The sequence below is a fragment of the Galeopterus variegatus genome, unplaced genomic scaffold, assembly GCF_000696425.1.
Source record: "Galeopterus variegatus unplaced genomic scaffold, G_variegatus-3.0.2 Scaffold2040, whole genome shotgun sequence".
NCBI lineage: Eukaryota > Metazoa > Chordata > Mammalia > Dermoptera > Cynocephalidae > Galeopterus > Galeopterus variegatus.
In genome coordinates, this window is record NW_007728151.1 from 152,433 (window position 1) to 165,925 (window position 13,493).

At 36.4% G+C, this 13,493-nt stretch overlaps 1 protein-coding gene across 1 annotated transcript in view; it reads right to left on the reverse strand.

Moving 5' to 3' along the window:
- Window positions 1-13,493, reverse strand: part of RBMS3 (RNA binding motif, single stranded interacting protein 3) — a gene marked incomplete at its 5' end in the record, with an annotated part of 267,704 nt that overhangs the window by 127,740 nt on the left and 126,471 nt on the right. The window contains one exon of the mRNA XM_008580173.1: window positions 2,865-2,911. Within this exon, the coding sequence (XP_008578395.1) occupies window positions 2,865-2,911 (47 nt within the window). The remainder of the gene's footprint in view (window positions 1-2,864; window positions 2,912-13,493) is intronic.

Genomic DNA, 13,493 nt, shown 5'->3' on the forward strand with positions numbered 1-13,493 from the left:
CATTGTCGTGAAGATCTAAGTGGGCAGTGGCAGAGGGTGAACCATTTTTGCAATTGTCCAAATAGTTCAAAGGATTTCATGTTACATTGTTAGTAAAAGATACAGATAAAGACATATTATATTTCAGGTGATTTGAAGTTAATAGATGTACCTGCAGCAACCTCAATTGGTCTAGAGGGGGTGACCTAAACTGTGAGGTGCAAACCTTCAGGAGAAGGGAGACATGTTTACCGTGGACTAGCCAGCCCTCACCACCTCCAACATGGCACCACCCAAAGTTCACCTCTAACTGCTTGGATTAGGACCTGAAATCTTTAATTTTTCTCTTTAGGTTTGTAATGAACAGGAATGAGTACTTGGAAAATTATGCCTTTAGAAAATTTAAAATTGTTCACTGAAGAATGATTGACTAAAGCATAGAAGGCTTCATTCTCTAATTCCAGTTCCATTTTTATGGTAGACTCCTGATGGCTTTTGTTGTAGTGAGTCTCAGAATCAAGCATGTTTGAAATTGAGCAAATTATCTTTCCCCACTTATTTCCTTGTCTTTCTGCTAATGGTACCACCAGTCCTTCCAGGATTAAAATTTCAGAGTTGCTTTTGTTTCTCTCTCTTTTGCCATCAAATTTAACATATGTTAGTCGTTAAGTGTTGTCAGAGCTCAGCTCCAGGCATCACATGTCCAGAGAAGTCTTGATAGTCACCCACACAAGGCCAGACTCTTCATAACACTCTGCAATTCACCACTGGGTGCTCACTGTATATAAATAATGAAATTTTTTAATGTCAATTTCTATCACTACAATGTAGGAGAGCAAAGACTGAGCCTGTGTTATTCACCAGTATGTCCCCAATCCTTGATGGAGGGCCCTGAATACAGAATTGTTTGGTGGCTATTTGTTTAATGCATGATTAAATAGTTCCTTCAGATTATCTTACTTTTAGTAAGTAGATATATAACTTATATATAATAGATAGGAAGATATATATATATAATACATACATGCATATGCATGCATGTAAAATGCTACAAAATTTAACACTTACTGAACCTAATTAATGGGCATACAAGTATTTATTCAACTCATTTTTATTTTTCTGGATGTGTGCAAGTTTTCAAAATAAATTTCTAATTGTAATCAGTGTATTAATTTGATTCTGAAACTATGTACAATTAAATAACAAATATAGGGGCCGGCCCGGTGGCGCACTGCTATAGTGCACCGCTTGGGAGTGTGGTGGCGCTCCCGCCGAGGGTTCGGATCCCACATACAGACCGGTTCCCGCTCACTGGCTGAGCGAGGCGCGGGGGCAACACCGAGGGTTGCGATCCCGTTGCCGGTCCCGGTCCGGTATGGGGGCGACACTGAGGGTTGCGATCCGTTGCCAGACACGGAAAAAGACAAAAAGGAAAAATAAATAAATAAATAAAAAATATACTCAGTGCATAACACGTATTCAATAAATGTCATTCCTTCCATTATAGCACCCTTTTTTTAGTCAGGTTCACTTAACACATAATGCCTTATGTTTTACCTTTTGAGTAGCTATTTTATCTCCATTTATACAATATGATTCTAGAGGACTTTCTTCCCCATGTCTTTACTTTTTTCTACCCACTGAGTTTGTAGTGCCTTGTTGGAAATAAGTAAATGCTTATTGGATAAATGAAAGGCTATCCTTAATTTTCACTCCTAGAGGGAAATTCTAATCAACGAAAGGAGAAAAGACTAGACTCCTAGCCTAGTGTACCACCAGTGTTTACTCTTTTATGGAAGAGAAGACTGTGACCTTGTTGAAGGAAAAGACCTTGTCTCATACACTATTTTTTTAAACCTGCAGAACATAGCACTGTGCCTGGCAGACTTACTAGATGTTTGTTGAATGCCTAAATAAATGACTGCCTGAACGAATAACTATAAGAGTAAGAGGTACACTTATAACAATTCAAACACTTTCAACATCCCACAGATTTTAAAGGCCATTGACCAAATACAAAATGAGGTTTAATTCATTCTGCCCCTATATTGACCAATGAGGCCTTCATCATGATTGCTTCTTTAAGGAGACTGAAAGACAGACAACTGAAAGCCATAGAGAAATCAAAATAAAAGGCTGTAAAAATAAAACAAGCAACCAACCAAAGAATAATTATTGCCAACTGCAAGAAAGCCAAAGCAAAGAGAAGGGATTAGGGAGTGAGAAGAAAACTTCAACCAAAGATATTCAGAATGCACAGAACTGTAGAGAGGCCAGATCATGTTAGTTAACACTCTTATTTTTCAGAGGAGGAATTTTAAGCTATGTGACATGGTCTAAGTAAGAGGCTGAAGATTTCCAGATGCTTATTAAAATGAAGAATGGAGATACAATCGCCTGAGTTACTAACTTGATTTCTATCCATCACCATTCTCTTGATCACCAGAGTAAAAAGAGTAAAAGCATTATTAATGTAGAAATTAACTTCGGCACATACTAAAAATTATGGAAAGCCAAACTTTATAGTCATTAGCAGGGGCAACACTCTTGTCCTAGAGACACACAGATAAGTGCCCCAGCCTAGCTTTATCCATACTACTCCTTTACATCCTGTTCCTCATACTTTCACCAACCAGAGAGAGAGAGAGAGAGAGAGAGAGAGAGAAGAGGGAAGGATTTAATATGGACAAAGTCCTTGTGAAAATGAGAGATCAGAATCACTTATGGGAATGAAAAAAAATACAATGGTAAGAAATGTTTGGTCTAAAGTTTTTGTTTAAAGATGTAAAATAAAAACAAAACAAATTTGAACATTTTTCTTTGGTACTGATTCAGAGCTCAAAGATGTCTTTGCAATTAAAATAGAGAGAATGTGGTCAACTTACCCATTCTGTATGGCAGCTGTGGGATCATAGGTCAGAGCCATGCCAGCCTGTGTATAGGAGGGAAAGGGAAGAAAATAGATTTTAACATTTTCATTGTGGTTCCCAAAACATTCAGTACACACAAAGACTTTTATCTTTACTTTCCATGATTTAAGTTTATTTTCTCCTATATATTTTTCCACCCTAACTGCCAAGACTAGCATTTTTACTACCCACACACCAGAATCCACCAGTGAGTTGGGAGTTTATATTAGATATCCAGACAAACTAAGGAACAACATTGCTTGGATGATTTCCATTTCTACGTCATAAACCATCCACTGTCTAATCTGGTAACCTTATAATTTCTCACTATTGTCAAGAGCATCTACTGTACATCTCATGGCATGAAAAAAAAAGTAAGGATGAATCTTGCAGTCAGAATAAAAAATAAAAGCTACTTAAAATGCATTAAACCTCATGGAAGAAAATGTTAAGAAATGCTTATTTTAAAATAGATCATATGCCTCAGGGGTGTGTAGGTAATGAGTCACAGAGTGCTTATTCCATATATTGCTAGATCCTGTCCTGCTAAGAATGTCAGAAAGGAGAGATATTTACATATGATGAAAATACTAGGCCACATGACTAATAAGGAGGTAGTTTTGTTCTGTTTCTAAGAATAAGACCACCTCTGAGAAATTATACTTTTATAATGGGCAATAGTTTCAGAAAAGAATTTAAACGTCATGATTGCTGATTCACAGCCTACCTCATCCCTTCGTATACAGCATCACATCTGATCCTCACAACAACCCTATGAAGTAGGCAGGAGAATTATTTTCTCCATTTTATAGATGAAGACATTGAAGCTTGAAAGGTCAATTGACTTGCTCAAGGTCACACATTTGGAGGCAGAACCAGATTTCAACCCAAGTCTTCTGATGTGGGGTCCTTTCCACGTTTCTACTATGACACTGGCCTAGGATTTGAATGAGAACTGAGCATCATCTCTGACAACCAGGAGGGACTTTCCTTGTAGCTGTATAGGCATACCACCTCTTGTTTACCAGGATTCTCAGTATGGTTACCACTTGGGATAGGAAGAAAATACAGAATGGAATTTAAAATTTCTCAGGCTGTCCTTATGGATTTATTTTTTCCTTTTTGAAATTTAAAAGTGAATTAGAACAACATTAAATTCCTGGAGCTGATAGTGTATTATAATTAATATGTAACCACTGGGAGAAGCTGGATAAAGGGTATACAGGACCTTCCTATAAATTTCTTTTGTAACTTCCTGTGAATCTATACTTACTTCAAAATAAAAAGTTAGAAAAAAAGTGAATGTGTTTGGAGGACTTTTGTAAAGCATAAGAAAACCCATAAAAGTGCTACAGGAAAAAAAAAAAAAAAAAAAAAAAAAAAAGCTTCCATGTTTGAGTTTTTTCCCTTTTCCCAGTGTTGTTGAAGGTGGTTTTCCTGTTGGGATCCTTGAATTCCTCAGATTTAGCACATAACTAAAATGAAAATTCTCAGGATTCTTAACACAGGGCCTGCCTGATGTACAGTATGATTTGCTGTATGTATGCTTAGATTGCATGCAATAATATTTTTTAAATTATTATTAAGATTGGTAAGAGGAACAAGAGTATGGAGCCATACATGAATAGGATTGGTGTAAAGAGAGCATACGTGAGTTGAAATAGAGTTTGCAAACACAATTGAGATGACTGTCAGAAGTTAATAGAAGTGCACTAAGAACTCACGTTTAATGGTAACTGAATGGCCTCTTTAAACCTAAGGATCTTGCTCATTTACTCATGTTAAAAAAATATGCAACTGATAATATGACAAGCAGGGGGACTAGGAAATGAGAAGAGAATAAAACATCAGAAATGAAAGGTTTTTGTTTTTTGCCTTGGGAGAGGTAAAAAGTGGTGTTAAAATACATAGAGATCCAAAGTCTAAATTCTTCCCAAGGATGAGTCCTCTGCTATGTGACTTGTGGGAGGCTGGCCTAGGCTGAACACTGGCTGGAACAGAGCTTTCCAGGGCTGAGCTGAAACTCCTGGGTCCTGGGTATTCAAAAGGGCAGTTGTAAAAGCTGTCCATTTAGGATGAAATTTTCTCCTTAGGAACAATGAGCTTCTCTCTGCTAATTTATCCAAGATGCCACACTGGAGAAAGAATGAAAAAAGTGGGTTTATACTTAATATAGGGATTGTTAATTCATAAGAGATTTAGAATGGTAATCCTATCGTCAGCCACCCCAACTACCCCAAATAAATCCTGGGGACTTATAGGACGGCTTCCCTAGTCAACTCTACATTTACTTCTTTTCCCTGTACTTATTTTCCAAGAGTGCTGAGAGAGAGACCAATGCTATGCAGGCTTTCTTGAATTATAAACCGCTTTGAACATTCTCTTCTTACAGCATGTTTATTTGTTCTGGTCACTCTAGGTATTAGATAAGGACTTTTTCTTTTTTCTCTGACATTTTACTTGAATTCATCATGGATTGTAGTTAAAGTTAACCTATCAGTTCTAGCTAAGAATGTAGTAATATTCAATAAACTATATTTCTTTGTTGGATACATATTTGTTTATCTGAAAATCTAGGCTGGCTTTTTCCTCTGTCTTAAACTCCCATACTATCTTTCGGAAGATGGAAAAGAGTTGAGAAGATGGCAATATGGTATATTGGAAACAATATGTGTTATGGATTCAGACAGGCCTCGGTTCAAGTCTTAGCTCTGTGACTTTCTAGCGGTGTGACCTTGGGCAAACTATTTAACCCATTTGAGCCTCAGTTTTCTCAGCTGGTAAGTGGTATAATACCTACCTCATTGGATTGTTGTGAAATTTAAAAGAGATTACGTTTGTAAAGCGCCCAGCACAGTGCCTGGAGACAAGACACATACATAAATATTATAATTCAAAGCAATATGTGTTAAGTGCCATGAGTGGTATGGATGAGGTGCGGAGGAGAGAGGCTGGGGGTGATCAGGTAGGGCACTTAGAGGAGGTGCAGATGAGCGGAGTCTTGAAGATGAGTAGGATTTTCATAGATGGAGATGAGAGGTCAAGGCCAGTTCAGGCAAAAAGAACAACATGGGAAATGGTATGTAAATAAAAATGGCAAGGTAGGTGATCTACTTGCAGTAGAACATGTGGAGGGGAGAGTGGGAAATGAGTCTCAAAAGGTAAGAAGGGAGGATCTTGATTGCCCAGTTCCTCTTGGGGAGCCACTGAACATTTTTGATAAGGGAAATTATACAATCACATAAGGATTGGGCAACAGGAGATAGCATGAGCTCCCTGGAAAACAGAGGGTGAACCCAGAGCAATGAGCAACTGGAGTAGGTACCTGGGGACAGGAAGGTGGAGAGAATCTAAGGTGAGATTGTCATTGCAAAAGGGTAGGGAATGAACACAAGTTTCACCTACTTCATGATTTTGCCTAGGGACAGTCCTGCCTCTGAGTACCTTTGGCAAGAGGAGACAACAAGAGATAGTGTCAGGTCATATACATTTGGAACATTGTGGGTAACAAAACAAGGCATGGTTTAAACAAAGGATTTTTTGAACTTAACTTGTTGGCTGGATATCATAGCAAAATAACTAACGCTTGGCTACATCTGGTTCTCATATCATGTGTAACAGATCGTTGAGTTATAATTCTAATATGGTTTTAATGTAGATTTTGCATTCAATTTCCTTTCGTCTCTTTCCACAAAGTTAAAAAGAAATCGATTTGGCTGCTCTGTCTAGCCACCTTTATACTAAGCTAGACCCATGAAATCATCGTTATGTAATCACCATATTATGGCATGTTTACAAACTCCAGAATCACAGAAAAAGTAAAATATCTTGGAACAAAATGAAAATGTCACACTACATATGTAGAAAAGTGATGTTTCATCCTGTCACTTACTTTCAAAAAGGGCTTATTAAATTCACAAATATTTTCCATGTTTCAAGTTTACATTATTTATATATTGGAAGCACTTATAATTTATTTAAAACAATATGAGAAATTTTTGTCATTTTCAACAGCCAGCAGCTAAGTTTTGGCTTGGTATTTCAGCTATAATAAGGTATTTCTAGGTCTTCTAGGCAGAATCTATACTACTAGAGCTCAATATTTTGGAGAAAATTTTTGAAATGTCTTACTGAAATAACTAGGGTATCTGTTTTTAACAAATGTTGGGGATTCATTGAAACAGATCAGTTTGACTTAAGAGTTAGATATTAGATATTCATAACCGTAAATGACTAAGTTAGATTATGTCGAGAGGTAATACTTATGGAAATACTGCTTAAAGTGAACACATTAGGGAACAGACATTACTATTCTAGAACGATCCCCTGGACTGTAACACTTCGTCTTAGCTGAGGAGCAGAGAATCATTGACTATAACAAAGTCAATGAGATTCTGGACTGACAGAATTGTTTTATCACTTTTGAAAATACTTTTACACTGGGATGTGAATGGGGATCAAAAAGTTTGAGGCAGTAAAATTTATAAAATTAGATACAGACTGAAATACCTGGAAAATGAAATCAGTGATGCAACATTTCTCCTTTTTCTAAGGTCTGTCTTGACACAATGATGTATTGTAACCAGATAAATTATAAACAAATAATTACTAAAATTTTCAGTCTTCTATGATCAGATATAAGACAATACTTTGGTAAGTATGTGGTTCATATTATATATGTTAGTAAATATTGTGTACTTAATTAGTACAAACTGAGTCCAGAAAACCAAAGAAGACAAAGACAATATAGTTTTCCAGATATCATTTTTAGAGAGTTTATTTATTACAACCAATTTTAATAATATTTAAAACTGTTATTTGGTTATAATTAAAAATTCAATAAATAAAGTGACTTAAGATGATGTGTATAAAAGGGACTTGAAAATTATCATGTACTGTAAACATTTAGGTTTTGCTCTTGAAGTGAAATCTCCTTTAGTTTTTGCTTATATTTATTTATCAGTATTTCTATTTAGAAAACATGTCCTTTAGTGAGCAAATCATGACGCAAAATTATGTGTACAATATGTGCCAAAAAACACAAATTTTAAAATTTTAAAAATCTTTGACTAGAAAAGAAACTAAAAATTAATTTCAACAAAATGATAAAATGTTGGGTGGTACAAGTATAAATGACTTTTTTTTCTTTCATAAATTTTTTTTCTGACTCCTTTAAGTTGTATATAAAAAGAATTATTTTTACAATGGTGGAGGAAACCTTTAATTAAAAAAAGAACTTTATATTCTCTATGACTGTTTTAAAATTTTAAATTCAGGAGAGAAAAAAAAGCATGTTTGTAAAAGTAATGTAGATCAGAGGCCAGATTCAGAAGTAGACATGAAAATATCAGGAGGCATTTAGCTTTGCTGGATCAGTAGAATACAGAAGAGGTGGGATGGGTGGGGTTACTCCATCCTGAAGGGTCAGGGTGAGAGTAGGCAGGAGGTCAAGAATGAAGACTAAAAATTCAGGGTTAATGATGCAGTTTTTCTAGTGGTAGAAGCTAGTAAGAATTCAGAAATTCAAATGACCATACTGGCTGAGAACTTACTGTTTTCATACATGATAACAAGTGTGGATATGCAAGATATTCAGAGGAACCAATAAAAATCAGCAATTAAAAAAAAAAAAAAAAACACTAGATGACCAATACTGAGTCAAGCTGTTGCCAAAGAAAGGGCTTTTAACCTCCTTTCTGTTAACGGAGGAACCAATCCCGGGAAAAAATATGTTCAGAGCAAAATTGAGGAAAGGTTATACTAACTGAAAGGGGATATGGCATGATGAACTTCTGACCTTCATAAGAGACAAGTGGTAGAGTTTTCTGGGGGAAGGCTCTGGCACGTCATTGAATGGTCTGTTTCTCCCAGGAGAGGCAGTCAACCATGTAGGGCAATTGTCTGCTCTCACTGCTGAAGGGATGCTCCCTGGGCTACACTGCAACCAGTCCCTCTCTTGAAGAGAAGATGATGGACAGATAAGATAGTAAGGAAAGGAAATTTCCAAGGTCTATGCAGTCCTGAGGTAAGATAGAAAAATCTTGGATAATTGTCCTATAAAAGGTGCAAACCAACCTGTAAAATGGCTAACACTATACTTCCTAATTTTCATAATTTCTAATCCAAGGAATACATTTATCCCAAATCATATTTCGTTAATTTGCATCATTTGACCAGTAAAATTTTTTCTTCCCTCAAAACTCCTTTCCTTTGACTTCTGAGATCCTGTTCCCTCGGTTTCTTCTATTCTCTCAGAGAACAATTTCTTCTTTGGTGTTACATGATCCACCTACCTTTGAGATGCCAATGCTCAGGGACAGGATTTTCCCTCTCTTCTCTGCCTCCGTACCATGGTGACATTCACTTTCTGATCCCAACTATTATTTATATCCTCGTGATTCCTGAATATTGGTCTCAACTTCAAGTTTCTATCCTGAATTCCAAACATTTATTGCCGAGTTAAATTACTAAGTCCAATGTGTGGTTACTGCCTTCTTACAAGTTATCCTCATTTTTTGTTTAGGTGTTTACCAATATCTTGTGGTATAATATCCTTTCCTGCCTTTGCTCAAACCCCCTTCCAATCCCCAGCCATATCATTGTGTTGTGAGGATTGTTCTTGCGAGAAGCAAATCTGACCGCATCATGGTTCTTCCGTTCAGTGGCATCCTGTTACCTTAAGATAAAACATCACTCACAGAACCTTTCACAATCAAGTCCCTCTGTATCTGCTGATCTCCACAACCTTCTTGTGCAACTCTAGACCTCACCCTTCACCACACTCAGACATACACTCACCTGACCCTGGAGCATTACCTCTGGGTCTTTACAACTGTGGCTTTTGGCTGGAAACTCTCTCCATTACCATCTGTGGGATAATTGAAATTTTATTCTTCCAGCCTCAGACTAGATATCACAGTCTCTTAAAGCCATTTCTCTCTCTATGTAGCACTAAATGCTGCCTTTGCTCTGCCCCCATGACCCAGGATAGGAGCTAATATGTGTGTGTCTCCCCACTAGGTTCTTAGCCATCTCCATCTTGGTATCTCCTCTTTCTAGCCTAGTGTTTGGAACGTCATAGAACCTCAATAAATTTTGCTTAATGAACAAATAAATGAATAAATGATTAAAAGAAAAATTTGAATTTAGACTTTAGTTAAATTTGTATCATAAATGGAATTTGAGTATATTTTTATTTTTTTTCTTATTTTATTAGTAAAATTTTCTCTTGAAAAAATTAAGCTGTATTCAGTTGAACTTCTAAAGAAAATATTTTAGCCCTTTGCTGGTCATAGAGACAAGGGGAAGCAAGATGATTACTGGGATTGCCAAGAGACATGCCCGATGCAGTGGGAAAGCCAGTAGAACTAAACTAAGTCAAGAACAGTAGCCTAGGAGGAATTAGAGGCAGCCAAAACCCCTGGAGTCCCTTCTTCTTGAAATGTCTGGCTCAGAATCACAATAAGAGTAGGACAGAAGGACTGTTAGAAGTCATAGTGACATCTTCAACAGGTTATTTGGGAATCAAGCAAATTAGATGCCCCTGATTTATCACTTTAAAAGTAGCAGAAATAGCCACAATAGAGAAAAGTAACCTCTTTGTTTTGGGGAAAAGAACATCAAGGAGGGTCATGATGTTGTTATTTATATACTACGTCATCACTATGTCACCACAATATTTCTCCTTTTTTGGCTTTTGCTAAAGCATTTTGGTCAGAGAATTTCTCCCTTACATAGCAGTAGAGAAGTACAATATAGAAAGATGACAATAGAATTAAGACTGGAAAACTGAGACAGCCTACGGTTGCACAGAAAAAGCTTGGCTGAAAGGGAAGCAGAAGAAAAGGTATAATAGCATTTTATAATATAGCTAAGTCTTAAAGTTGGAAAAATAAATTGTAGTCTGATTTGTTATTAAGATCAAAATTAAATTAATCCTTGATTGATAACCATAAAAGAGACAAGAGACTGTCAATATATTGTATGTTGGTTCATCTATTTTTATCTCAATTTAAATGACTGAATTTCAGAGATTCTGAAACACACATTTGTTTTTTTATTTTTTTCACATTTTAATACCTGTGAAATTGAGATTCATATGACAATTGATGGCATTTCATAGTTTGTCAAGTTTCTTCTCTTTTGCATTTAAAATAATATTTCATCTACAATCAATGATGTCTTATAGTTAATGATGTATTAACTGCTAAATACCACCATGACATGGTTAATTAAGGTGAAAAATATAAAATGATAAGGTCGCTGCTAGGGTGAGCCTGTGCAGCTCCACAGGAGAAAGTTCCAGGTATCTGGCTAATCGGTTTACATTCTTCCAGGTTCCAGTTGTAGTTTGGCACTACCTGAAGATTTTACATGGATGGGGATGATTCTGAGTCTTGTGACAGACTGGGCCTACCGGGACAAAGCCAACAACTTCAGAAATCTCCCAGTTGGTTGATGCCCCATTTAGTTGCCTTCATCCAGGGAAACTGGGTCAGGGCAATACAGAGGGTATGGAGATCAACCATCAGCCTTTCCTTTCATAATTGCTTATTATAATCTTCCTAGCCTTAAGCCCTTCCTACATTCCCCACCCCTACCCCCGTCCCAAGAACATAAGTATGCTATTCCATCTTTTCCCTTGAGAACATGGGCTAGGCAGAGGACTGGAGCTCATCACCAATTTCATTGCATTAAAAATTGCACTGTTAAAGGGATTTGCAAGATTTACTTTTTATCCTTAGTGATCATAGGTTAGTAAATATTGGGCCTAGCAACTTTCAAACAGAACACTTAACTGAGTAAGAAAGTTTTTGTGCTGAATTACTGAGAATTCAAGTTCTTGTGCCAATGAGAAGATCTCTTTTAAGATTAGAAGGCCCGTTCACCTTGATCCTGCTCTTTAAATTGTAAGTAAAGCATGTGAAATAAATAAAACCACATCTGGTGGGCTAGCTAACAAACTCAACTTTCAAATGTTAGTGTGCATCATAAAAACGAACAGCTCTTTTCAAGATCACATATATAAAGATTCTCCTTTAGTTCAAGGTTAAAAGGACTTTTACAGAACCTGGCAATGTTGGCAGATATATCTTAATTTTTTTCCAGGGTCTTGTTAAAGAAAAGAATTGGGCAACTAATTGTCAAGCATTGTGATATACACAAAGGAAATAGTGTCCAGCTGTAGTATTCCCCCCTTATCTGCTTTCTGTGGTTTCAGTCACCCACGGTCAACAGCAATCCAAAAATAGGAGAGTACAATACAATAAGATATTTTGAGAGAGAGACAGAGAGACACCACATTCACATAACTTTTATTACAGTATATTGTTATAATTGTTCTATTATTTTATTAGTTTTTGTTGTTAATCTCTTACTGTGCCTAATTTAAAAATTAAACTTTATCATAGGTATGTATGCACAGGAAAAACATAGTATACAAGGGGTCTTCAAAAAGTTCATGGAAATTTTCATATTATCTTTTAATTCCATTTTTCCAAGAATGTTTTGAAGTACTCTTGTATACAGGGTTTGGTACCATCCATGGTTTCAGGCATTCACTGTAGGTCTCGGGACGTATCCCTCGTGGATAAGGGTGGACTACTGTATATAGATGATATTCCTACCTTCACCAAAAATGGTTTAAAATATCCTGAGTCTAGATGGTATTACTATGTTTTCCAAATAATTCTTTATATATACATTATTTCATAGGAATTATGCTTCAGCCTCTCCTCAAATATTTTTTATTCTAGTAGTTCATTGGGATGGTACTTCAATTCCATATCTCTGAAACATAAATTTTCTAGTGGTCAGTATTGTACAATTAAATTGCAGCCAATATGGCTTTAAAGTTAATAGAAATGAAATATATTCCTGGACCTCATTGTCAGGAATGACAGTGTGTTCTTCTCGTACTCAATAAGAAGGATGTTGACTAGTGACTGACCAAATAGTTAATGAGCTGGATACACCATTCAGAGCAGATTCAACTGAAGGCAAGGGAGCTATTTTGTTGAGTTGTGTCTTGTCTTCTCACTAAGAATGCCTCAAAGTATATGTTTTATAGTGTAGTGGTAACAGCCACAGCCAAATGCTTTCGAGAGACTCAACAAAATATTCTGTTGAGGGGGTTCCCAGTGAATGGTGACCGTAGAAATAAGCCTCTTTCTCGGCAGATTTTATGTAGCATGTTTGTGGCATGTTCGCCATTACTTCCAGAGCCATCTGTGCACACTTTAACTTCAACATTTTCCATGTCAGTGTGACCCATTTTAGTTCCTAAGTAAAGGGTCAAGGGCCTTCTCATATACAAATAGATGAGTAAACAGGAATATTAGAAATGACAGTAGAAATAATTCAGAGTATTAGGTTAAGGACTTTTCTTTCCAAGGAAAGTAGTAAAATTTAAATTGGGTCAAATGTTTAATGATCTTTGCAAAATGATTACAAGCCAACTGGTCAATCATAGATGCATTCAGTTAATGAGAATAGGGTCAGAGCTTTTTCCAAATTCCTTAGAAAGTTTTGCATTTGTAAGCCGAGTGCAGTCAGAATTATCGTTGTCAAATCCATATGAGCTGATAATTTGCTCTAATGTAACTC